General features: G+C 40.6%; 1 protein-coding gene across 5 annotated transcripts in view; it reads right to left on the reverse strand.

The window, feature by feature from the left end:
* LOC102959166 (ankyrin repeat domain-containing protein 62-like) overlaps nt 1-25,745 on the reverse strand; it is a 114,548-nt gene extending 88,803 nt beyond the window's left edge. For 2 of the 5 annotated variants that reach the window (XM_042977119.1, XM_042977116.1), the window contains exons 1-7: nt 25,325-25,745; nt 20,469-20,583; nt 20,148-20,321; nt 14,150-14,256; nt 10,152-10,222; nt 1,842-1,878; nt 1,266-1,319 (exon numbers count right to left, since the gene is read on the reverse strand). In XM_042977119.1, coding sequence (XP_042833053.1) covers nt 1,266-1,319; nt 1,842-1,878; nt 10,152-10,222; nt 14,150-14,256; nt 20,148-20,321; nt 20,469-20,583; nt 25,325-25,575 — 809 coding nt within the window. In that variant the 5' untranslated portion in view covers nt 25,576-25,745. The remainder of the gene's footprint in view (nt 1-1,265; nt 1,320-1,841; nt 1,879-10,151; nt 10,223-14,149; nt 14,257-20,147; nt 20,322-20,468; nt 20,584-25,324) is intronic. The other 3 variants (XM_042977118.1, XM_042977117.1, XM_042977120.1) reach the window with 3 other exon arrangements.
* Between the last annotated feature and the right edge of the window lie 475 nt (nt 25,746-26,220).

Below are 26,220 nucleotides of genomic sequence, written 5' to 3' on the forward strand. Positions count from 1 at the left end.
AGACGATCTAAGCCTTCCTCCCTTAGTGGGGGTGGAAGGAGAGGATATCATATTTCTATTTGCTGTAAACAGACTCTTCCCAGCAGCTCAAATGATTTTTCATCTCTCTCCTCAGAAAATCTGAGGTATGCTCGCACCTTCAATGAAACCAACACACACAAAAGCAGAAACCTGGTCAGGATCCTCTTGAACTCTCTATTTGAATATGCCTTTCTAAACAACTCCCCTGATCCTGGGTCCTTCATTCCTGTCATTCACCTTTATCTCACTTGGCATAAACCCCATATTCTGACATCTTTTCTAAAACTCTTATTCCTATCCAACTCAGTGTTGTCCTTCTTGAAACCTGGTCTCCTCTGCTAATTCAATTCTTACCCTCCTTCATTGTATTCATTAGACCCACTCCCCAGCTTTCTCTTATTAAGACATTTGCCTGCAAGATGAAGACAAAACCAAAGAAAGGAAAGAAAGAAAGAAAGAAAGAAAGAAAGAAAGAAAGAAAGAAACAAAGAAAACCCGAATTTAAATCTCATTTCTGTCAGTTATCATATCCAATAGGTCACTTCAATCTCTTTTGAGTTTCAAATTCTCCATGGAAACAACCATTGGGCAAGGAGGTTAAACATAGGTTGAAGTACCAGAGGGTATTTTGATGAGTTAATCTCTGAGGTTCCCTACATCTTGAGATTCTAAGTGCTTTTGATTTGGCCTCTGGAAAAATGGAGAGTCCTTAGCTGGCAGAAGTGGAAAAGTTAATGGAAAAAAAAAGAAATACCAAGAAAACCAGAGAAGAAAGTAAAAAGGTAAAACCACAGTACGGAAAAGTCATGGGGAAAGAAATCTCGAAAAAAAGAAAAAGTTTCCTAGAACTAGTCAAGGGTACTAGCCCAAAAGGAAACCAGACTGGGAACTTAGGCAACAGAGAATCTTACAGCAATATCTTCGAGATAGAGGCTGAATTTAATTAACGTAACATGGTCTACAACTAGGTATCCTTCCCTTACAGAAAACTCATTTGTCTCAAGAAGATGGGATATCACCACATCTAAGGACCTGCCTGACTCGATCTTGCTTATTATGTATAAAGCGTGACACCATGGCCATAGCTGACATCCACCCTAAAATCTCTGATGGCAAAAACAAGGGACTAGTTACCACTGCACTAATTACTTTTGTGAGAACTAGTGGTCAAACATATAAGGGCAAATGCTTGGACTAACCTGGTTTCTTAAGAAAACCCCAAATTAGAGTTCCGACATCATTACCTTTGACATTCTGAGTTGATCTGTCCTGCGATCTGTGTCTTCATCTCAGTGCTGCTGAGGAACCAGAGAATGGATGTGGAAGCTACACAGGCTGATGGCCAAACCCCCTCAGCTACTCATTAACTATGGAATCATGGGGCGAGTAATCAACCTCCCTGAACCACAGTTGCCAGAGTAATTAAAAGTAGGCTACAATAACACAGCTACTTTGCAAAGCTATGCAATGACTATATAACTTAACAGATGTTATGCATATGATATAATGTCCAGTCAAGGGTAGAAGACTCAAAACTGCTTTTGTTGTCTGCGTTCCCTTAGGAAACACATAATTTTCAGTTCATTCATTTCCTTTCCTTTCCTTTCATTTTCCGTTTCCTTTCATTTCATTCCTTTATACTTTGAGAGTGAGTGCACACAGAAAGAGGGAAAGATACCACGAGGAGGCTGTCAGCGCAAATCCCGATGTGGGGCTTGAACTCACAAACCTGAGTTGAAATCAAGAGTCACACCCTTAACTGACTGAGCCACCCAGGTGCCCCAATAAATGCCATGATTACAAATCCATAAAAATCCTACCTGGTGATAGAGTCTTCCTCAGCATTCTTATCTGCTCCTAAAGAAAAAAGCAAAATACATGTTTAATCAACAATCGAAAAATATAGGAAATTACAAGTGTATGGCTAATGATTTGTTCAAAAGTCTTCCTTTGGGACCACACCTGGAAACCACACTACACTGAATGGTAATTATACCATTGGTAGGCTTAAAGCACTAAGAAATCTGACTTTCTCCTCTATATTGACCAAAAGCAAGAATGGGTTTTATCGGAATTTGGCACTTACAGGTGGACTGATGTTTACAATGACCATCACTGACCGACTCTATGACACTGAAGGAAAATGGTATCATTAGGAGAATGATTATCCTAAGCTGACAATGTCAAACTGAAACTAGCATGGTTTTTCTGGACTTCCACTACTAGAGGAGTTAAAAGAGAGTATCTTTATTTTGCTCTAACACGGCAGAACTTCCCCAGCCCTTCAGTAGAGACTGTTCAGTTTTAGGATGAAACACCCCCTCACAAAGTGTGCTCTATAGCTATTGTACTTTGCAGCATGGCCAAACCATAGCAAACAGACTCTCCCTGGCCTTATTTCCAATGGGAAGTTAAGGAAGAAGGATTTGGCATTCCAGTTTGATAAAGTTCTAACCTCTTGAGACTGTCTCCTTCCATTGCTAGAGAGTCTGTCTAGTCCCACCGCACATCGCAGAGGAGGATGATCCCAATGATCCCAATGCTATGTAGTGGTTCATGATGTCCTTTTTCTCAACCCTCCCCATTAGGTCACACACATCTAGAGAAATCATGCTTTTTTTTCATGGAAGGCATATATTATCAGATCCTCTCCTGATGAGCAACAAAACAAAACCAAGGGCAAAGAATATCTGGAATGCCTACATTCAAGTACGGGGGAATTTTAATTTTCTAAACATTCAAGATGCCCACTGCATGATTCTTACTATATGACACTCTGGAAAGAGCAAGACTATGGAGGTAAGGGTTGGGGTGAATGTAGGGATAAAGGGGCACAGCACAGAGGACCTTGAAGGCAGTGAAGCTCTTTCACACGATACCGCAAAGGTGGATTCACATCATTACACATTTGTTAAAACTCATAGAATATATAACACCAAGGCTGAACACTAATGCAAATTAGAGACTTTGCCTGAAAATGATGAGTTAGTGTCCGTATAAAATGCACCACTGTTGTCAGGGTGCCTGGGTGGCTCAGTTGGTTCAGCGTCCAAGTCTGGATCTGAGCTCAGGTCATGACCTCACAGTTCATGGGATCAAGTCCTGCATCAGGCTCTTTGCTGACAGCACAGGATTCTTTCTCCTCTCTCCCTCTGCCCCTTTGCTGCTCACACGCATGCATGCTCTCTCACTCAAAACTAAACAAAGGAACTGAGAAAAAGATACTACTCAAAATGGACCACTGTCATGCAAGATGTTGACAACAGGGGAGGCTAGGCGTGTACGGGAGCATGGTATGGCATATGGAGACTCTCTGTACTTTCTATTATATTTTGCTGTGAACTTAAAACTGCTGTAACAATAAGGCTCATTAAATGTAAACAACAACAACAACAACAACAACAACAACAACAACAAAACACGGTATCCATTGAAGCTACTCTTACCATATATTAACGCATGATACAGTCACCTTGAAAATTAAGATAGATATGAAAGTAACACAGTAGGGGTGCTGTCTCCCATATGGAATTATATGAAAATACATAAGGCAACATACAAAAATACAAAAGTTATTTGTATACTTAGGAAAGAAAACAATTGGTGAATAGGATCAAATATCTTATAACTATACACAGGAATTCAGTACTATATGAATCAAACCTGGGTTTTGCATATAATTAAGAGATTTTATTCTAATTTTAAATAAAAAATCATTATGTTGATCGTATCTAAGAATCATAAGGAAAGCTTAATCCCATCAAAAAAGATTATAATGACCTAATATGGCCCTAGTCTTTTTTGTACAAATACCTACTTCATATGGATGATAAAACTGAAACCAGTACCATGGTAACCATCATATTACTTGCTAGTAAAATAAAATTTTAAGACACCACCAAATATTAAGTCAGGGCTATAATTCCTATGCAGAACAGGTTTCATCCAGCAGGCCAAAGATGGATACCCTCAGAACATCCTACTTGAATGACTGGCCCTTGGTTGTTCCCTGGGATCTTGGACTTAAGGAGGGTTCCCACCATTTCCTAGCTGGTCAAGAGTGGCTCACTGTGCCTAAGTGCTGGTACAATCAATGTGCTTAAGGCCGTACACTTGATTTCCTTCTGGAAACCTGGAATTTTGGCACATGCTAAGGAGAAGATGCCTATGTGATTAGCGTTTGATGAAAACCTTGGGCACTGAGTATCCGTAAGCCTCGTACTGGCAGACAACATTTCACTTGTGCTGTCCTAATTTCATGCTGGAGGAGTTAAGCACATCCTGCTAACTCCATAGAGAAAGGATTCCTGGAAGCCTGCGCTTGGTCTCCTCTGGACTTCACCCCATGCACCTTTTCTCTGTGCTGATTGGCCTTTCTAGCCTGTCCCCATACCAAACCACAGGCATGAGTACAACTATATGCTGAGTCCTGTGAGCTCTTCTAGTGAATAATCAAATCTGGGTGTCGTTGGGGTGCCTCTAACACAACTGTGTTATATGACATTTTTATTATTTGGGTTGATGTCTTACACGTGGTTACAGTCAGAAGGTTATGTCACAGAATACCTGTCCTGGAATCTCTTTTTCTTGGTATTTGCCTAGAAAATTCCTACATTCCTATATATCCATTTGAAGAAAGGTTTCAAAGGAATAGGTGAAATCATGATGTCAGAAAGTGTGAAACAAGCAACAATCCTATTTTACTCAGAAAAACAAAAGAGAGAGAATCCTGGTGGTTGCCACTATGTTCTACCATATACAAGTTCCTCTCAAATATGAAAAATCTGTTCATTTTCTCCAACTCACTAGGACTTAGTTCATTTTTCTGGCAGATAGGAATCAAAGAAGTAACAGGGATCGTTCTAGAAAAAACAGAACTATCAGACCCAGTATAAAAACATACTACCGATTATATTTTTTTTGTTTCTTTTCCTTAATGTCTTAGAAAATTAAAAATATAGTTCACCTATTAAAGGCAGTTATTGCCAAAATAATCAAAAAGTCATAATTACTGTGTCCAAATTGTCAGGGGAATTATCCACTCCACCCTGAAAACAGCAGATTTGAGAATTAAAGATCAATAGGACCCTTTTGGGGGAAGGCAAAGTGAGTTATCTTATATATAATTGGTTCAAAACTTGGTATTCCAATTGGGCATGTATTCTTGTTAAGTCACAGCTTACCAATTTCTGAAAAAAATATTAAAGCAGTTCACTTTAAAACTGTACCCTACAAAAATTTCTACCTGACGATCCAGAAAATGCTTTCACTCCTGACAGAACATCATCACTGACACTATCACTATCACTGTGTGTACAGGTAGAAAGTCGTTTTGCCTAAGAAACTCATAAAGATGACACAACCTTGAGATTAGGTAGACCAATGCCTTAGAAGGAAACATACATATACGTTCAACATGCATATGGTGGAAATGTATTCTAATAGTAGTAGATTCCAAGACAATTTTCCTTAGAGCTTTCTTTAGGGATGAGATTCAGAAAGGCAGACTAAAAGGAGAGATATCAGAAGAAGGCCAATCAAAAGAAAATAAAGAGAGACAGCACTAACAAAATACAGTCAGGTATTCCAACATAACAAAAAAGACACAAGCAAAAATAATCCCGTATTGACTTTTTTACTGACATCACTAGAATTCCCAAACTACTGAGAACTAGTAGGTTCAGCGCATCACCTGACATTTTCTCCTTGTTATGACATTAGTTTTCTGCAATAACATATTGACACGAGGTCAGTTTCTCCAATCTGCTGCTCTGGAAACTATTTCTGATCAAAACTTCAAACTATTAAAAATACAGCTGTCTCGGGATTCCATTCCAGAGACAGGGCCTGACAGTGGCTTCCAGCTGTTGCTGCCAGATTTTTGTCTCAGTATTCATCCAGAAGAGTCATTCAAAGACTTGAGGAAAACCTCAAGTACTCCCACAAGAAGCATGTAAGAACGACAACACTTTTCCTCACACTTGACTCCTAGGTTTTGACGATTATGGAAAAACGCTGGGCAAGTATACTCACCAGGCTAGACCATTTTCCCTTGACCCTACCTGGGTAGGTGTTGCATTTACAAAAAGTTAGATAGGACCTTGGTGGATATGTTATTTTTCCACATTTGGACACCGAAAGCACCAACCACGTAAATAAAAGGCCTTACAACTCACAAATTGTTCTTTTGAAAAGGTTACCACCAGAGAACTTTTAAAAGTTAAATCCAACTTTCTTGGTAGTAATTTGATGAAATACTCCTGCTTGAAATTTTTAAAAATTTTCTCAACATCACTTCCTCTAATTCCTCGCCTACTTTTTCCCTAGCACTCCTCAGTCTTCTTTACTAACTGCCATTCTTCCATCCATTCTCTCTAAATTGGTATTCCCAGGGTTTGTTCACTGGCCTTCGCATTCTCCATGTTCTCCATCATGGACAAGCTCAATCTTTATCCAAGCTATGACTCTGCCTAATAATTCTCAGCAGATTATTTCAAATCTGCACCTCCAATCTTGAAGGTCTATCTCCAGCTGGAAACTCCTATTATTCAATTATCCAATGACTGAGAATATCCTACATGGATATTCCATCAAAGTCAACATATACAGAAAACTACTGGTCTTCCTCATTCCTGCTGCTCTCCTCTGTTCATCTGATAAAGTCCTACTCATTCTTCATGTCCAATTTAAATGCTGGCGCACAACCTGGAAACCTCTGAATCTTCTGAGAGTTCTCTCTCACCCCCTAACTTTTTATATTCAGGAATCACAAACTCATATTAACTGTACTGTTTCTGTCTCTGCTTTATGTTTCCCCTGCTACTGCCCTAGTCAAACATGAGTTCTTAACTGATGATTTTCACAGGGAAAAAAAAGCCACCAAATATTATTGTTATTTCTTAAACGAATAAAAAATTTTCAGCAAAACAAATGAGAAAGACACAAGGCCCAGAAAAAAAAAATTAATGGAATAAACTGAACCCCCTGACGTTTTCAATCTACACAGCTGAAAGTTTCACAATGGACTAATACCAGGCTAAGAAAACAAGAGCTTCCTTTGCCTCCCAGTCTCTTTATGTGGTTTCCTATAACCTATCCTCCATATGAGGGTTCAGCAAACTGCAGCCACAGGCCAAATCCAACCTGCCATCTGGTTCTGTAAATGATGTTTTATTGGGGCCTAGTCCCATGTCTTCACTTACATATTGCTACGGCTGCTTTCACACTACAAGGGCAGAGCTGAGAGACCACATCACCTAAAATATTCACTGGCTCTTTAGGAAAAAGGCTTGGTGATCTGTATTTTATGCCATAACCAGAGTGTCCTAACTCAAATCTAATCTTCTTAGTCTTCTGCTTCAAATTCTCCAAAATCCCTGCATCAAATACTGCTGCCTCCCTCCCTAAGAGCCATTCCATATTCTTCATTCTTGCTAGAGAATCACAACTTTATTTGGACATTACTGTCTCCATACACAAAGAAGGTGGCCTCACCCTGGCTTCAAAAAGAGAAAGGATTATTCTAAGCTAATCACAGTACCTGATTTCCCAGGGACCAGTTTAGGAGTGAGTGTGTGATGTAACCTAGTCTTTAAAATGCTAGAGGAAGTCTACTGCAAGACTCTTCCTAGTGAAAAGAAACACCTAAAGAAAAGCAGTCCTTCCCACCCACTGGATGTTGCCATGTGAGAATATGATACCTGGAGCAGTTGCTAATTAGCCACCCCGGAAAGGAGAAATAAAAACACCACCAACTCCAAAACTGAACAAGAGACGACGGGGATCCTGATGACATCACCGAACCATCAAAACATTTCTGGTTCCTACTGTTTTCGTCACTGTTAGAAGTCACCTATTATTTGCCGCTAAAAGCATTCTACCGAAGAAACTTCCCAAGGCCCATCGGGTAAGATCTACTCCTTTCTATAGCACTAACAAACTTCCATAAGCTTGTCTTACCTAGGTCTTCACCTCATTCCCAACCATTCCCATAGCACACGTTTTCTACCAGCAAAACCCAACTGCTCATAAATCCTGCTAAGTTCACTCGTACACCTTCGCCTCTGCACTGCTGTGTACTCCGCCAAACACGTAATCGTGACACTTTACAAACATTGTCAAACATACAAATGTTGGTCCTGCCAAACATTGTCATTCTGCCTCTCTACCTGGCAAACTGAACTACTCACCCTGCATGCTTACCGTAGATTCTACCCAGTCTTTGAAAACTCTGATTCCTCACCATGAACTTACGGTAACTGGAACAAATGCCAATACAAAGTAACAATGGTAATTATAAGCTCCACGAGACTCTGGCACCTAGTAAGCACTAAAGAGAGTAAATAATACAAATGACAGGGATAACAACAAACTCCTCGGGTGCAGAGACTGGTTTTTGAATGTTTGTATTCCACAACGGGATAACACTTAGTAGCTAAAAGGCACTTAAGAGTGACTTGTGAAGTTAACAAATGGACGTGAATAAAAATGATTCCTTTGAAAATTATTTTTAAAAACCACAGAAACTTTTCTGTTTCAAAAACCGCAGGGACAGCTCTATTCTGTTATGAGCACCTTCGTGGTCCAAACGCTGTCTGCTCGATCTTTGCCTTTCCTGTAACTTCCAAAACTGACTTACAGAAGGTCTTTGGTAACAGTCTACCAAGTTAAAGCTTTCTTCCTACTTTTCAGATTGTACAGTGCACTAGGTGCCACAACTAGGGAGCAACAGTAGCATTTGTGTGTGTGTGTGTGTGTGTGTGTGTGTGTGTGTGTGATTGTGAAACATCTTTGTGCTTTTATTATAATTCCTGGAGCCCAAGTTGCCCTACTTGAATACTTATGAAGATAAAATTTTGACTAATGGCAACGGAGTATCTGATTCTAACAAAATTACAGTGTCATGACAATTCTCCAAGAAACAGAAGAAAACATTGTTCTAATGAAGTCAACATATCTCATTCTGGATTTGTTGTTGTTGTTGTTTTTAAATGTTTATTTATTTTGAGAGAGACAGAGCATGCATGTACAGGGGAGGGGCAGAGAGAGAAGGAAAAGGGAAAATGCCACACAGGCTCTGAGCTGTCAGCAAAGAGCCCGACAGAGAAGTCTGACACAGGACTCCAACTCACCAACTGTGAGATGATGATGACCTGAGCTGAAATCAAGAGTTGGACACCTAACCGGCGCAGCCACCCAAGCACCCCTCTCTTTCTGTTTTGATTTATGAGGAGTGAAGTTGATAATGGTGAGACCTTGTTGATACAGTATGTGAAATAACCTATGCCTCTCCACAGGGCATTGCTTTTCTTCGGCACTACTGGCAGCTATCTGTAAAAAACAATCTCGTTGGCATTGCTGCACACTAGCTAAGTTTTGCAGTTCTTATGATTTGCCATGTGTTTATGGTACCAGGAAAGTACTGTAGAATTCCCAGTTTTAGGGCTGGTTCATTTTTTAATGAGACAAATCACTAGGTAACAATATTTACTAAATATAATCCATTTGTAAACATTTTATAAAAGATCCATTTTTATAGCAAGTGCAATTTGTTATAATATGTTTATGGAGGAAACATAAAACATACTAACTTAAAAATCTTTTTTCCTCTGGGCACCTGGATGGCTCAGTTGGTGAAGCATCTGACCTTGGCTCAGGTCGTGATCTCGCAGCTCACGAGTTCGAGCCGCACATTGGTCTCTCTGCTGTCAGTGGTGGAGCCTGCTTTGGATCCTCTGTCTACCTCCCTCTGCCCCACTCCTGCTCTCTCTCTGTCTCTCTCTGTCTCTCTCTCTCTCTCTCTCTCTCTCTCTCAAAATTAAATACACAGTTAACAAAGCATTTTCGTATTTATTACACAAAGATGTCACATGGTATTTTAGGGGTCATGACTAAAATAATGAATTTCTTCTCAGATAATACTGCCTCATATTTTCAATTACCTACAGTTAACTTCTTAAATCATTCTGAACATTAGACTCTAAAGAAAGAAATTAAGAAAGAAAATAAATACACATGCAATTTACACATTGGTGTTCTTTTCTTCATTGTTCTTTCATTATCAAAACACCCTTACTCTGACTTTACCTATGTTAGGACCACCAAGAGCAATTCACTATGTAAAGTCTTACCTGGGTTGCTATTTTGCAAAGAATTTTTAAGCATGATTTCTTCTTTATGGTGGCAAATTATTTCGTAACTGCTATGTATAAAAAAGGGTGATAAATAATATTACTATTTTAATGCTGACATGAAAAACATTTACCAAATACATCAAATTCTTAGAGTATTTCAAATAATATCAGAGCAAATACCAAAACTTGAATTACCCCATATACTTCAAATTTGTACATTCTAGAAGCTTTTCATTAAGTCTGTACTTAAAGAAGAAAAAAACAGGAAGATGAGCCAGTCATGAATTGAGGGCATTCTAGCTTAGTAAATTAGAACTAGCTTGCCCGGGGCACCTGGGTAGGTAAGCGCCCAACTTTAGCTCAGGTCACGATCTCACGGTTTATGCCTTTGAGCCCCACGTCGGGCTCTGTGCTGATAGCGCAGAGCCTGGAGCCAGCTTTGGATTCTGTGTCTCCCTCTCTCTCTGCAACCACCCCCCACCCCAGCTCGTACTCCATCTCCCTCTATCAAAAGTAAATACACATCAAATAGTAATGAGAATAATTAGAATTCGCTTGCCAGAATGGAAAGTGTTTGGAACTCAGAAGTCCTAGCTCTATAACCTATAGCTATTTGTTCTTAGAGAAGCCACTTCTCTTTGGCTCAAAATCTCCCTCTATAAAACAAGGGAAATTACTGCCTTAGTTTACAAGGTTGATAAGAAGGTTTAATGAGATATTATACCCAAAACATGGCCTGTCAGGCCATGGCCTCTTAGGTGATGCTCTTTACTCTGGGAAGGGAAAGATGAGACCTTCCATGACCTCAGAAAAGATGCTCCACAGGATTTAAAGCGGTGGTCCAGGGGGACCCCGGTGGCTCAGTCCGTTGGGCATCCAACTCTTGATCTCAGCTTGGGTCTTGATCTCAGGCTCGTGAGTTCGAGCCCCATGGTGGACTCCACGCTGGGCATGGAGCCTACTTAAAAAAAAAAGGCAGGTGTACAGATCTACTAACAAAGGAGAAAGGGAAGTCCGATCTCTTCCTGCAGCATCATTTGAACCTCTCTGACAGCTTAGAATGTTCCCAACATCTTCTGGACAAAAAAAGACAAACAAGATCCTCAAAGGGTAACTCATAAGGAAAGTCTAGGCTAAGGTATGGGTTCCACATAAGGTCTTTGAGCGTGGAGGGACAGGGGTGTATGGCAAAAGCCAGGAGGCCCAGCTGCCCCAACAGGGTGCTGGTGCTTTGGGATAGCTGCTGAGCATATGTGCATGTGCAGTGAACAAAAGAAACTTTGTAACTTTGAAATCTAAGTGTGGATCACCATGAAGACTGAAAAATCTGGATCAGCCAGGGAATCCTGGGAGCAAAGGTCAATCACGACCAGACTGCAGCACCAGTTTCAACAGCAATGCCGCAGAAACAGAATCAAACAAAACTGTAGAATGATCAGATGCCCTTTTGTCCCCTCCAAATGACTTGTGAAAGAGGACTGTCTCTTTGGTCTTAGGGTGCTCCTTAGGTTCTTGGAAAATTCAAGGGACAGAGTACAGGAGATAGCCCTCAAAGGAAAGTATAGGGTCTTCTACAAAACTGAACATTTCAAGACCCAGGTTACTAGTTAGAAAACACAGAGATGTAACATTATTTGTGCCCCATGCAGAGGGGTTATACTTGAAATGAAATGCATAATCCTGGAGGCTAAAGGTCTCAAAAGTCCTGAGATAAAGAATCCTGCACACATTCCTACTTCCAACTAGTCTAGTGCTTTGCTTGATTTCTGGCTCATGTTGTGGACTAGCCGACTGCCATTCCAAAACTGCCTGACCAAACTACGAAATCCCATCTGTTACATACGAAGATAACAGTTAAATTATTTTAAACCTCAGTTTAGTAATAACTAGCATTTTAATACAAACACTTACAGATTAAAACCCTTAACATAAGCATATTCATCTGCAGCCCATCCATATACATCCTGAGGAAAAGGGTCAATACCTTGCTGAAGAAGAAGCCTGACTACATTTGTTGAGTCATAATTTACAGCAAGCATGAAGGCTGTTCTAAAATAACAGAGATAACTCCACTCTTAGGAATCTAGAGTTGTTTAAACAGCTAATTTGATACACTTTATCAGGTTAATATCTTGCCTCTCTGTTCAGAATCGACCACTTACATGTTTCAGTGTTCATCTTTGTAAATGATCTCCAAGGCTAAAATGAAGGGACAAAAAGGAAGCTTCTTGTCCCACTTGGGTGATGTATTATAGAGCTGCTAATTTAAAGTCCTTTGATAAACAAGAAACTATGCTGAGGTCACTTATCCGAACAGGTAAAGATTTTAAAAACGAATTCCCCATGTCTTCCTTAATCTGATACAGTGCACTTCAAAGCCATCTAGAGGTCACGTAAGTATAGAAACTATCTGCAGGCTTAAAATGATAATATTTTAATGCGAATGCTAACAAAATAGGCATAATTATAGTTAACAATGCTGATAAGCGTATGGTAGGCACTAAGTTAAATGCTATGTATATAAAATGTTATTTACGCACAACCACCCTTGAAGGATATATTATCATCATCCTTTTCATATCAGGAAACATATCTAGTGATGATACGTAACTCTCCCAAGGTCACAACACCTAGCCAGTAGGAAAGCTATGAATCAACCTAGTCTTGTGTGAATCTAAAGCACATCTCTTCCTTCTTTATCACCCACCTATAACTTATCCTCATTAAAGGAAAAGTCTATTCAGTTAAAGTTATCTTTCATCTTTCTACTCCTACCAATTAAAAATAAAATCAAAAATACATATACTGGACATGAAAAAGGGTAAAACCTGATGAGACCTGGTAATAGCAATTAATCATCACTTAGAGATCACCTAACGACATCAGTATTCCTCAAAAAAGAAAAAAAAAGCAATTTAAAGAAAAGCGTCATCCAAAAGACAAAACAACTCCTATTTATATTTAATACGCATCTTTTTTCAAACATTTATTTGCTTTTGAGAGACAGAGCTCAAGCAAGGGAGAGGGAGAGAGAGAGAGGGATACACAGAATCCAAAGCAGCTCCAGGCTCCGAGCCGTCAGCTCAGAGCCCGACGTGGGGCTCGAACCCACGAACCATGACACCATGACCACAGCCAAAGTCATAGACTTAACCAACTGAGCCACCCAGGCACCCCAATATACATCTTTGAAGGAAAAATCTATATGAAGTAGAAGTTCTTTTTGTTTTAAGTTTATTTACGCTTTATTTTGAGAAAGAGAGAGAGTGCACGCGAGAATGTGGGCAAGGGGCAGAGACAGAGAGAGAGATAGAGAGACAGAGAGACAGAGAGAGAGATTGAGAATCTGAAGCAGGCTCTGCACTGTCAGCACAGAGCCTGATGTGGGGTTCAACCCACGAACCATGAGATGATCACCTGAGCCAAAGTTGGATGTTTACCTAACTGAGCCACCCAGGTGCCTCTATGAAGTAGAAGTTTAAAACAATACCATAAAAGGGTTAAGAAGGCCAATATTGTGTCATAAAGTAAGTTAAGAGCTGAGAGTCCACCCTTTATAAAACTAATATGAAATCCCTTTAGTTAACACAAAATCATGTGGCAGAAAAAACAAACACACAAACAGAAAAACCCACTGCAGGAGCAACTGGGGGACTCAGTTGGTTGAGCATCAGACTCCTGACCTCAGCTCGGGTCTTGATCTCAGAGTCATGAGTTCAGGCCCAGCGTTGGACTCCAGGCCGAGCATGGAACCTGCTTAAAAATAAACACTGCAAATGACACGAGTCAACATCATCAAGGAATATGAATTCTGCTATACCCTGTTCTTCATGTGGCCCAGTCAGAATAATTGCTTTCTGTCTAACTGGTGATGTGTTGACAGTTTTCACTATATAATTATAAATTAATCTTCTTCTTCTGAAGTTAATCTTCCTGACTTGAGTAATTATTACCACTCTAGAACCATCCTAAGGTTTAAAAGAAAACTACTGCACCTTTTTGATTTATCCTCTGCATGTATATTTGCTGCCTTTTCTACTAAAACTTCCACTATTTGCTGTTTGTTTTCATTTACAGCAACTAGAAGTGGTGTGAAGTTATCCTGTAAAAGAGCAAAAACAATTTAGAATTTACAAAATTACACCTTTCCATACGGAATTTTAAAACATACAAAAGATCCTCTAAACTTAAACATATAATACAAAAAGTAAATAAAAAATGGCCTCTTCCTTCCCACCCCTGTGCTTTCACCTGCTGCTGCTCCTCTTTAAAATAGCCCTCCTCCACTGGGGCACCTGGGTGGCTCAGTTGGTTAGGTGACCAACTGCAGCTCAGGTCATGATCTCAGGGTTTGTGAGTTTGATCCCTGCATTGTGCTCTATGCTGACCACGCACAGCCTGTAGCATGTTCCAGATTCTGTGTCTCCCCCCCCCCGCCCTCTCTCTCTCTCTCTCTCTCTCTCTCTCTCAAAAAGAAATACACATTAAAAATTGTTTTTAATAAAATAGCCCTCCTCCACCTTCTTCAACAGATTATATGCAGTCATTCTCCCAAACTCACTTCAAACACTGACTGGTTCCAAGATCGTTGCTTCTATCACAGTACTTATGATGGTATACTGTAGTTATTGTTCCCTGTCTAAACCAAGAGCTTCTTGAGAGCAGGGGCTATTTCTTATCTCTATATCTCCAAACTCCAAAACACAGCGGTAAATGCTTTAAGTACTTGTACTGAACTAATAACCTAAATGATGATCTTTGGAGTTGTGTTTCTTAAATTATCTTCCAAAGAATACATACTTTGCCAGAAGGTAAGTACTATGTCCCAATGGAAAGATTTCATGATCACCTATGTTTGAGAAATATTATAAAACTGCATTATATGTCTGGCATTACAGAAATCCATTTAAATCTGCCCAATCCCCATTTGACAATCCTTTTTGTGGCAAACATTCACATTTGAGGAATCAGAGTTTCAGGGATATAGTTTGGAGAGCTTTCCGATAAAGGTGAAGCTTTTCCCCAAGTTATACAAACTTGCTTGTCTTCTGTCAGCGGTATCAGGATCCACTGACATCCGAGATGTCAACGTAAGGCATTCCTGCTCCAAATGGGTCACTAAGGAGATGGGCTCAGAACTCCAAGAGATAAGCTTCAAATGAACTTTGATTCCTTAACATTAAATAGCCCCTGGGCTTTCTCCTATTATAAAATGCTAAAGTTTTATCTTAACTGTTAGGAAGCTCAATATGAAATTTTATTCTCAATTATAATAATCCTGGGACCCTAACGCATATCTACTTCTAAAAAAAAACTGTTTGTATCCTAGCGGTATTCCAGTTTCCACTGGAATAGCTACTTACTTTATATTTTAGGCAACATATAAATCGGAAATAAAAATATAATGGCTTATCAATAAAAATTCAAACACTGGTTTCTACAGATCATTTTTAGCATAATGAAAGTGACTACATTATTTGCATTTTTAGGGAACAATGATGAGGAGAAAGAGAATATTGCCTGCAATAGGCATAACCTATTCAACCGTAACCATGATTAATGTAATACGGTTTGCAAATATTCCAATAGGAATACGATTATTCAAATTTTGTTTCTGTTAATGTTTATTTATTTTTGACAGAGAGAGAGAGAGACAGAGCATGAGCGGGCAAGGGGCAGAGAGAGAGGGAGACACAGAATCCAAAGCAGGCTACAGGCTCTGAGCTGTCAGCACAGAGCCCCACACGGGGCTCGAACTCACAGACCACGAGATCATGACCTGAGCCGAAGTCGGACGCTCAACCGACTGAGCCACCCAGGCGCCCCAGGAATACGATGATTTACAGTACACAGAAGGAAAAAGTGTCTTGTTTTCAAACTGACTTATGGGGCACCTGGGTGGCTCAGTCAGTTAAAAGGCCGACTTTGGCTCAGGTCATGATGTCATGGTTTGTGAGTTCAAGACCTGCATTGGGCTCTATGCTGACAGCTCAGCCTGGAGCCTGCTTGGGATTCTGTGTCTCCCTTTCTCTCTGCCCCTCCCCCACTCATGCACGTGCTCTCTCTCCTTCAAAAATCAATAAACATTAAAAAAATAAATACAATACAAAAACAACTTAGAAAGTCTAACTTGGAAAATTCAATCCTATTCCGAAGACATTAACATAAAATACAAAATATATATTAGAAATCAAAATGGATTGCCTTGAAAACCTTGAAATCTTTATCAAAATAGACCATAAAACAGAGGCGCCTGGGTAGCTCAGGCGCCTGGTAGCTTAGATATATACATATACATGTATATGTATGTATATGTACATGTATATGTATATATGTACATATATATGTATATATGTATATACGTATATATATGTATATGTGTGTGTATATGTATATGTATATGTATATAGATAGATAGATCATAAAACAGTAATTGCAAACGCAATGCTTATGGAGGCAAAGTAGGTGACTCGAGTAAGTGAAGAACCTAAGTGGGGACAGTAGCAAACTGGAGACACACACGCCTCATATAAAAAGGCAGCCACTGGAATGCATACCAAACAGTAGTATGGGCTCAAAGTACCAGGTATAATTCTATAAGAAAAGTCTGAAATCCAGATTTCTGCATGAGTGCCATAATTTGTAACGTTGACTCAATTTATGGAGGAAACTAAACACATCCAGGGGCCAAATTTAGTCAATAGCCCACGGGTATTTTGGTTATGCATAAAGTAAATATTTGTCTGTAAATGTTTCCTGAAGTATCAGTATCACGTTTTACCAAACACTTAGGCCCCAACATGTAATAAAAATTGCTATTCAGACTCATAAGAGGGGAGCCTGGGTGGCTTAGTCAATTGAGCATCTGACGCTTGACTTCAGGTCAGGTCATGATCCCAGGATTGTGGGCCTGAGTCCTGCATCAGGCTTGGCACTGAGCTTGGAGCCTGCTTGAGGTTCTCCCTCTCTCCCTCTGCCCCTCTCCCCCACTCACACTCTCTCTGTCTAAAAGAATCACAACAAAAAGACTCGTAACACCCACTTTAAGATTTTTTCCAACGCTTATTAAAACTGCAATCTATCTGTGTTTAATTCTCCCAGACTGTTAAATAGACAAATTAGTTCACAACTATGCTGAAACTAAATTATTAAAACAATTCCCAACTCTATTGTCACTAACTACATTTCCATGTTTAAAACTACCATTTGGATTATGCCACGGCTATATGAACTTAACAGACATCATAAGACAGTCTGTCACATAACTTCAACTAATAAAAAAGATTCAAGATTTTCTCCTATTGCAGTCATGAAAACACTGCTTGTAATAACCAAATGGCTATGAATATGAGAGAGAGAGAGAGAGAGAGAGAGAGCAAGTGTGAGTGAGTGGGGGAGGGGCAGGGAGAGAGACTCATGTGTCTCTGCACCATCAGTGCAGAGCCCAATGTGGGGCTCAAACTCACAAACCATGAGATCACAACCTGAGTGGAAGTCGGATGTTTAATCAACCGAACAACCCGGGTACCCCTCCCTTCAGTAGTTAGCTTTTTTTTTTCTTTTTTAAATGTCCACTTATTTGTGAAAGAGAGAGAAAGAGCACGAGCAGGGGAGGGGCAAAAAGAGAGGGAGACTACAGAATATGAAGCAGGTTCCAGGCTCTAAGCTGTCAGCACAGAGCCCAACACGGGGCTAGAACTTGTGAACCGTGAGATGATGACCTGAGCCTGAAGTCAGACGCTTAACCGACTGAGCCACCCACACACTCCAGTAGTTCTTAACCAAGAGTTGTAGCACAGTCTCAAAAAAAAATATTTCTAAATATCCATGTCTATGTATACATGTTACGAGATTTACTCAAACTCTTCAGGGGAGAGTTTAGGCTTGTAAAAAAAAAAATTGCAACTTCCCCAGGGCACTGGGATTCACCACCACGATTCTAGGTGAGAGCTGGTGCAGCAGCCAATCACATCAGTCTCATCTATGTGGCCAACTCCCTCTATCATTTGAAGATTTAGCCAAAAGAATGACTTATCAAAACTGCCTTTAATTTCCCTGAGCAGAGGTAGAACAGGGACTAAATGTAAAGACAAAATGCAACTTGATTTCATTACTTTTAAACTTCTTACTTCCCACCAAGATATTCTAGATTTCAGAACAGAGTTTAGACTCTTATCTAAGTGGCTGTTTCTGCCAGAATAGGATTATATGACAGTTAATTATTTGTTCTTTCCTCTCCTTGCCCACTTCATCAACCACCTGCTCAGTGCCAATCTGATTTCCTCTGAGTCCTCTTACACTTGGTCTCTAGGCAGGTTTACAACTCACTCTTTCCCTAAGTAACAATTATTCCCCTCGAAAATTGAAGACTCCTTGACTAAACATATAAACTGAAGGGAAAAAAAATAATAAAACAAACAGCCTCTTCTTGTTATTTTCTCTCACTTGCCAAATTTCCAAATTGGCCCACTTAGTTCTTACTGCTCCCTCCTTTCCCCTTTTTCCTCTTAAGCCTTGGCCAATAAAAGATAAATCCCATTTTTATAAATCACTTTTTTATCAAATGTGAACTTGTCAACAGCAGCAATATTTTTTATTGTAAAATGCATTTGTTTTCTTTGAGTTTTAAGACAAAGCCTAGGGCAAATTTTGCTTTCCTGTGTTGTTTTTCACTAATAAAAAAAATTGGATGGGAAAAAATATTTGAAAACAAAATAAGTTTTACCTTTAGCAAATATATTGTTTTCATAAATATTTGCCATAAATACATAAAACAAAGCAGTATTCTCTAATGTTTCTTTAGAAGTATCCTTATTTAAAATGAAATCTTAGGGGTGCCTAGGTGGCTCAGTTGGTAGAGCATCCAACTTCGACTCAGGTCTTGATCTCACGGCTCATGAGTTCATGACCTGCATTGGGCTCTGTGCTGACAGCTGGGAGCCTGGAGCCTGCTTCCGATTCTGTGTCTCCCTCTCTCTCTCTGCCCCTCTCCCACTCTTGTTCTGTCTCTGTCTCTCTCTCTCAAAAACAAATAAAAAATAATAAGAAGGAAGAAAGAACGAAACAAAGAACGAAAGAAAGAACGAAAGAACGAAAGAACGAAAGAAAGAAAGAAAGAAAGAAAGAAGAAATCTTAGATAAATAAGTTGTTTCCAAATAGTTTCATTCAGGGAATACTTGAACTTCCAAATACGTAAAATTGACTCTACCCGTGTCAACCAAGGGTGTTCCTTCAGGGGCTTCAGCAGTGAGAGGTAATGCATGTCAAAGAAAAGGCAGGTGGGCCAGCAAGTATGGCCATCATCTACTCCCCATGTACAGCTACAACCCTGCTGAGGAGCTACACAAGGTTGAGCGGGAGCTACTCTCTGAAGTGGGACACCCCAACATGGTACATGGCTGGCCGAGTGGCTCCCAACACAAGTAGATGCCTTGCTGGATGTCAAGACATGACCTGACCCCAATGCCCTCATCTTCAGAGCACCGGGGCCTGCAGTGCCCAGCACCTACAACCTGTTGCTTTCTCCTCCCGCTTGCACACATCCAAGCTCTCCCTGCTGGGTCTGGGTCTCCATTCCTCCTCCCACCTATCCCCAGCAGCACCCCTTGCCTAAGCCCCTGCATAGCACCCAGCCTCCATCATCACCTCACTCCCCTCACTAGACCTTTAGTCCTTTATGGGCTCTGAGACTACCATCCACTTATAGGCACTAATGGAAACATTTTCTTTCAGGGGTGGAACGGTGGCTGGGAGATACAACTTTGCCCTTTCTGTGGGCACTACCTTTTTCTAGCCCTCCCTGACTTGGCATTGGAGTTATTTCTATGATGACAGGGCCTGATGGATAGAATTCAGTGAGTGAGTGTGTATGTGTGTGTGTGTGTGTGTGTGTGTGTGTGTGTGAAATAAAACATTTTGAGGGTAAAATATTCATGTATATATATATATATATATATATAAAATTTCAAATAACGTATAAATTAGTTCTTTACCTTATTTCTTGCTTCAGTATTCGCATTGTATAGCAGCAGCGTCTCTATTATGGATATATTATCACCAAAGGCCGCATAGTGGAGAGCAGTGTTGCCACTCACATCCCTAATATTTGGATCGGCACCATTTTCCAATAGTATGTTTACACATTTCTCTTCCTGGCACTGTACGGCCTGTCAGTGATATGCCAAGAAACAGAGAATTTAAAGTAAGCATGCCACAGGTTTCACCGATTCGTTTTGTTTCAAGGCAATAAGTTCATTTCATTCCAAGTAATGACATCAAATCCATCTCAGGCAGACACAGCTGCTACTACACACCTTCATGAGAGCTGTCCTGTTTTCATGATCACAGAGGTTAAGATGGCATTTCCTCTCTACTAGGAGGGTCACCACTTCTGGATGGCCATTGGCACAGGCCAAATGGAGAGCAGTCCTAAAAAAGTGAGAGGACTTTTTAGGAAATGATAGTGCACTCTCTCAAAACATGCAGTTAATTCAGGAAATTGTAAACATTAGGTAGCATGTTATTCCTATGCCTCCAAAACAAAGATTCAGTTTTCCTCTGGAGAAAGTACAATATTTGGTAGTGATGACTCCTCACACTAATAAAAGAGCAGCCTGTTTGAAGAGAAAGAGCATGACCTCGGGATTCAGCTCCACTAGGGTTTCAGTCCTAGTTTAACTCTGCCACTCACTAGTTATTGCTTAGACTTATCCTCAATGGCCTCAACAAAAGGGGATAAAAACAGTCGTTGTCTCGGGTCACCTGGCTAGCTCAGTCTGAAGAGCATGTAACTCTTGATCTCAGGGTCGTGAGTTTGAAGCCCCACGGTAGGTGTAGAGATTACTAAAAAAATAAAAATAAAAAAAAATAACAAAATAAAATAAAATAAAATGAAATGAAATAAAATAAAATAAAATACATAGTAGTTATCTCACAAGACCTCGTTGTGATGCTTAAGTGAGGATCTATGCAAGTATTTAGAACACTTCCTAGCACAAATAACATCTCAATAGTTGTTGGATAATATAATTTTTACCATTACTACTGCTTTACATAGACAACACTTCAATTAGGTACCTTGATACAATTACACCTACTTTGCAGACATGTTTTAAGGATTAGCAAGAATACTGCATTCCAATGATTCTAAGATGCTCATTTTGTCACATTTTAATATCTCTGACATTGGAATGCAATTTATAACTCACAATGTCTTACAACTGTAACTGGCAGGACTTTAAAAAAAATTTATTGGTACATAGAATAGTGGGACACCATAGAATCTTGGTGCCTTCCATTATGTGAAATGATGGTATATACAATAGGTCTATTGCAGTTCTAGTCATATGATTGGCATTTAAATAAATTTTAGTTCTGAAAAGCATTATAGGAAAAGAGGACTAAATTAACAAAAGGAAAACATTTTTAAGGACTTCTTACTTTGCCTCTCAAGAAAGTTTAAGCCAAAGGAAACTCAGGATTCCAATGACCAGGAAGAGCTCATTTTATTAAATATTGAGGTCTACAGATTGTACGAAAATCAAGTATTTCCAATGATCAATATTAGTACTTACTCCTCTCATAAATTTCAAAAGGGCAGGTAAAGGTTATCTTTTACAATTTCCTAGCTTCAGAAACTTTGAAAGGAAGGAGGAAAACTTCCATTGAGATTAAGTCCTAATACTTCAATGTAAAATTTCTCATCTTAGGGGTGCCTTGCCGGTTCAGTCAGTAGAGCATAGGACCTTGATCTCAGGGTTGTAAATTCGCCCCACGATGGGTATAGACATTACTTAAAAATAAAATCTGGTGCAGAGCCTGCTTTCGATGCTCTGTCCCTCCTCTCCCTGTCCCCCTCCCCCTGCTCATGCTTTCACCCTCAACAATAAACAACACTTAAAACATAAAGTAAACAAGATAAAAGCTGGGGCACCTGCTGGGTGGCTCAGTCTGTTAAGCGTGCAGCTCTTGATTTGGGCTCAAGTCACGAGCTCATGTTCACTGGCTCAAGCCCCGTGCTGGGACTCTTTGAAAAGTGTATTGGAAAAGTTCCTGCTTTCAGCACGGGGTCTGCTTGGCATTCTCTCTCTGTCCCTCCATTCCCCCCACCCCCCACCCCCACCCCACCCCTCTCAAAAAATAAATAAATAAATAAACTTACAAAAATAAAATCTTTAGAAAATAAATCAATAAAATTTCTCATCCTGCTCATACTGTGCAAAATGAAGTCTTTGAGAACAAAAGGATCTCGGGTAGAGCATGTCCGCTATATAATATATGTGCAGGTTCTAGTTGATAAATAAATGGATGGAAAGAGTGGATAAATACAGTTGGAGAGTTCAATAGTTTTAAAGAAAAGGTATATAAAGGAAAGCATACTTCTGAAACAGTAAATAATCACTTATATTTGCTAGGGCTTATTTTTTTTCATAAGCACACAACTAATATATTTTATTTTCATGATTAATATAAATCATTTACCTATTACATGTAATAAAGCTACCTATAACAGAAAACATATGTATATGCTTAATATATGCATAATAAAATCTGCAAGTGCAAATAAAAATACTCCCTTTACTTCTGAAGAGGCCAAAAGTTGTCCAGATATGCCAATCCTCAAAAGACATTTTAATTAACTCATTTTTCTTATTTTACATCCAAAAACATTTTGTAACACAAAGTGAGAAATTATTTTTATGTATATAAGATTCATATTCTTGCTCTTCTCCAGGACTACTTCAACGATAATAAACCCTTTCTGTTGATAATAAACTTTTAATAGGACCTTTATACACCTTTTCCTGTAGAAAGCACAGAGTTTCTTTGAAGGAAAAGACAAATGCATGTAAATACAAAGGTTCAGAAATCACAAATGTCATCACATTTTGTGCATTTTTGGGCTTAACATAAAACCATAGTCTGCTTGTGTGTACCTATGATCACACTGATTTTTGTTCTCACTTGATGATCAACTAAAGCACAGCTCTGCGTCTCTGTGTATATCTATTATCTATGCCACCTTCAATGATCACATATCCATCTTATGGATGTAATGCCATTTACTTATAAAAGCCATTAGACGAGTTCTTCTTAATACATTGCTGCTTTAAATAGTGCTGAGAAAAGCAAAGTGTATGTCATTTATCCCTAGTGATTTCTTAAAGATATTTTAGTAGAAATAAAATTGATGGGTAAAAGGAATACATATTTTTTAAATGTGGTACTTACACCAAATTGTCTATTGGAAAGCCGAAAACAACTTAAACTTTAAGCGGCAGTATAAGCACCATCACTCTATTTTCACAAAGGTTGTAGATGGAAAACGGTATTTCAGTCCCTTTTTAACTTAAATTTCTTTTTTCCCAGGGACACTATATTTCCCTATGTCCACTGGCCCCTTGTAGATATGCAAAGAAGTACTTTGCACGATTTCAAATTACAGATTTTTTGTTCGTTTTGATTTCAAAGACTTCCCTGTAAAACGAAGATATATCCTGTTGTCTGATACAAATATGTTGTAAATATTTGCAAGTGCATTGTCTTTTATTTTAATAATATTATTTTCTGATAGAGGCTTTTAGGTTTTTATGTTGCTAAACCAATCTCCAGAATTCTTGATTTAAATTTTTTTTAATATTTATTTATTTTTGGGAGACAGAGACACAGCGTGCAAGCAAGGGAGGGGCAGAGGGAGAGGGAGACACAGAATCTGAGCTGTCAGCACAGAGCCTGAAGCGGGGCTCGAACCCACAAAGCACGGGATCATGACCTGGGCCAAAGTCAGACCGCTCAACCGACTGAGCCACCCAGGGGCCCCGATTTTTTTTTTTTTTTTTTGAGAGAGAGAAATAGAGAGAGAGAGAGAGCGGGAGGGAGAGAGAGAGAGAGAGAAGGAAAGAGAGAGAGAGAGGCCAAACAGAATCCCAAGCATGCTCCACATTGACAGCAGGGAGCTCGGTGAAGGGCTTGAACCCACGAACCCCTGAGATGATGACCTGAGCCGAAATCAAGAGTCAGAGGCTTAACTGACTGAGCCACCCAGGCACCCCCCGAAAGTCTTGCTTTTCAAGTCATTTTTAGGATGGGTAAAGAGGCATTTGTGGGTGTTTTTTCTGTTACTTTTCTTATTTTGCATATTACAATTTTTAAATTTATATCCCATCTGGAACCTATTTTAGGGAGATAAAATTCTAACAAGTTTTCTCCAAATCGGCTGTTTTTCCACTACTTACGAATAATTCACCTTTTCCTACTAATATGAAAGGTCACCAGTATCAAATTCTAAAGTCTTATGTATATTTGAGCGTTGGTCATGTTCTACTCTGCACCACTCCTTTATCTGTCTTTTCAGCTGTTTGTAAATGAATAATTTGTGGAAATTTCAGGTACATTTGGATATCTGGAAGGGCAAATCTACCTCCTATATAAAAACATAAGTTCTTAGGTTAATTCCAGTTCGTTAACATACAGTGTTCTATCAGTTTCAGATGTACAAGACAGTGAGTCCAAAAATTTCCTTAATGACATCACAACAAGAGCCTGTGTAGCTCAAAATTCTTAAAACCAGGATGCTTTCATTTGCTTTACCTAAAACTGACAAATACAGGAAGGGTACACATTTTGAGAAAAAGGAGTCCTCCTATTCAGAGCCATCTTCCACTTCAAAAGGTCCTTCCAAGGCCCCTCAGTAAACAGCACACATACCTAAGTGTACACAGACATAAACTGGATACTGGATTCTGTCCCAAGAATTTCTAGCCCAGAAGTTGATTACAGGAATTATTTCTCCCATTACGCACTTTTCTATGTATGACATTATGGTATGAAAATGAGTCCATTAAAAACAACATGTTGCCGACACTTAATTTCGTGTGTATTACTATTGAAATTTGGGTAAATCACGTCAAACTTGAGAGTCAAGTGGTCTATTCAGGAATTAACGTGTACGTGCCAGGGCAGCTGAAGATTTTGTTTTTGCCGCTCACGCTGTCGGCCTGGGTGCTAGACCACGTAGGGTTCCCACGACCGAGGGGCAGCAGGACCTCAGGAGGGAAGAGAACCCAGATCCCCGAGGGAGGGCTCGGACGCACAGGCAGAGCTAGGCCAGGTGTGCTCTTCTCCCAGGTCCGTCCCGCCTCCTCCCTGCCAGCCTCCAAGCCCCTATTACCTGTTCATCTTGTCTCTATCATCCACGCCATTTTCCCCCAAGAACAGAATCTGCTGCACTTGCGCTACGTTGCCCACGCAGGCAGCCTTGTGGATCTTTCTGAGATCTCTGTCTCGGACGTGGTAACCCAGCAGCGAGTTGTCAATTCTATTATTCTTCTGCCCAACGCCCCCGCCCTGCCTCGGCAAGCCAGAAGCGGAGCCCAAGGGCGACGGGCCTTTCTCCCTCCCGAACCCCGAAACCCTCTTCATTGCGAAGCCTGCGGGCTCCCCAGAGACTTCACCCCGCCCTCCCTTTCCACTACCTCCCGAGCCCAACACTAGCGCCGGAGATAGGCCAAACCCGCCTGGCCACAACACCCCAGCAGTGAGGAGCCGCGTTTGGGTAGCTGCCACTTCTCAGAAACCCGCCGCAAGCAATACCGCCAAACACAAGCGCGCTTGCGCACTTCAGAAGAGGCAGTCACGGCGCGTGCGCACAGAGGCCTAACTGTCAACGGTACCCACAGCCCCGACGCCCACCCCCCCACGCCCAGCGCGGCGCAGCGAACGGAGGGGAGGGGGCTCCGGTGGGGAGTAGGGGGTGGGGCGGGGGCCCAGGCCGCGGAACCCAAGCGGGAGCCAGCAGCTTGCTCGCTACACTCCGGTGTCACCTCGGCACACTTCTCGCCCCACGCGCGCCTCCGGGGGGCCCCTCCCCCGCGCCGCAGCCCGGGGTGCAGCCAGGCGGCCGTGCCCGGACCGCGGGAAGGGGTGGAGGTGGGGGCGTGAGGCGGGGATAGGGACCGGGCCCGGCGATGCCCGCGAAGCCTGGAGCCCGCTGCAGCCGCCACCGGATCCCGGGATGGGGCGAGAGGCTGCGGCGGAAGCCAGCATCTCCCAGCCTGGGGCTCCGGG

Source organism: Panthera tigris, assembly GCF_018350195.1.
Source record: "Panthera tigris isolate Pti1 chromosome D3 unlocalized genomic scaffold, P.tigris_Pti1_mat1.1 chrD3_random_Un_scaffold_51, whole genome shotgun sequence".
Classification (NCBI taxonomy): Eukaryota; Metazoa; Chordata; class Mammalia; order Carnivora; family Felidae; genus Panthera; species Panthera tigris.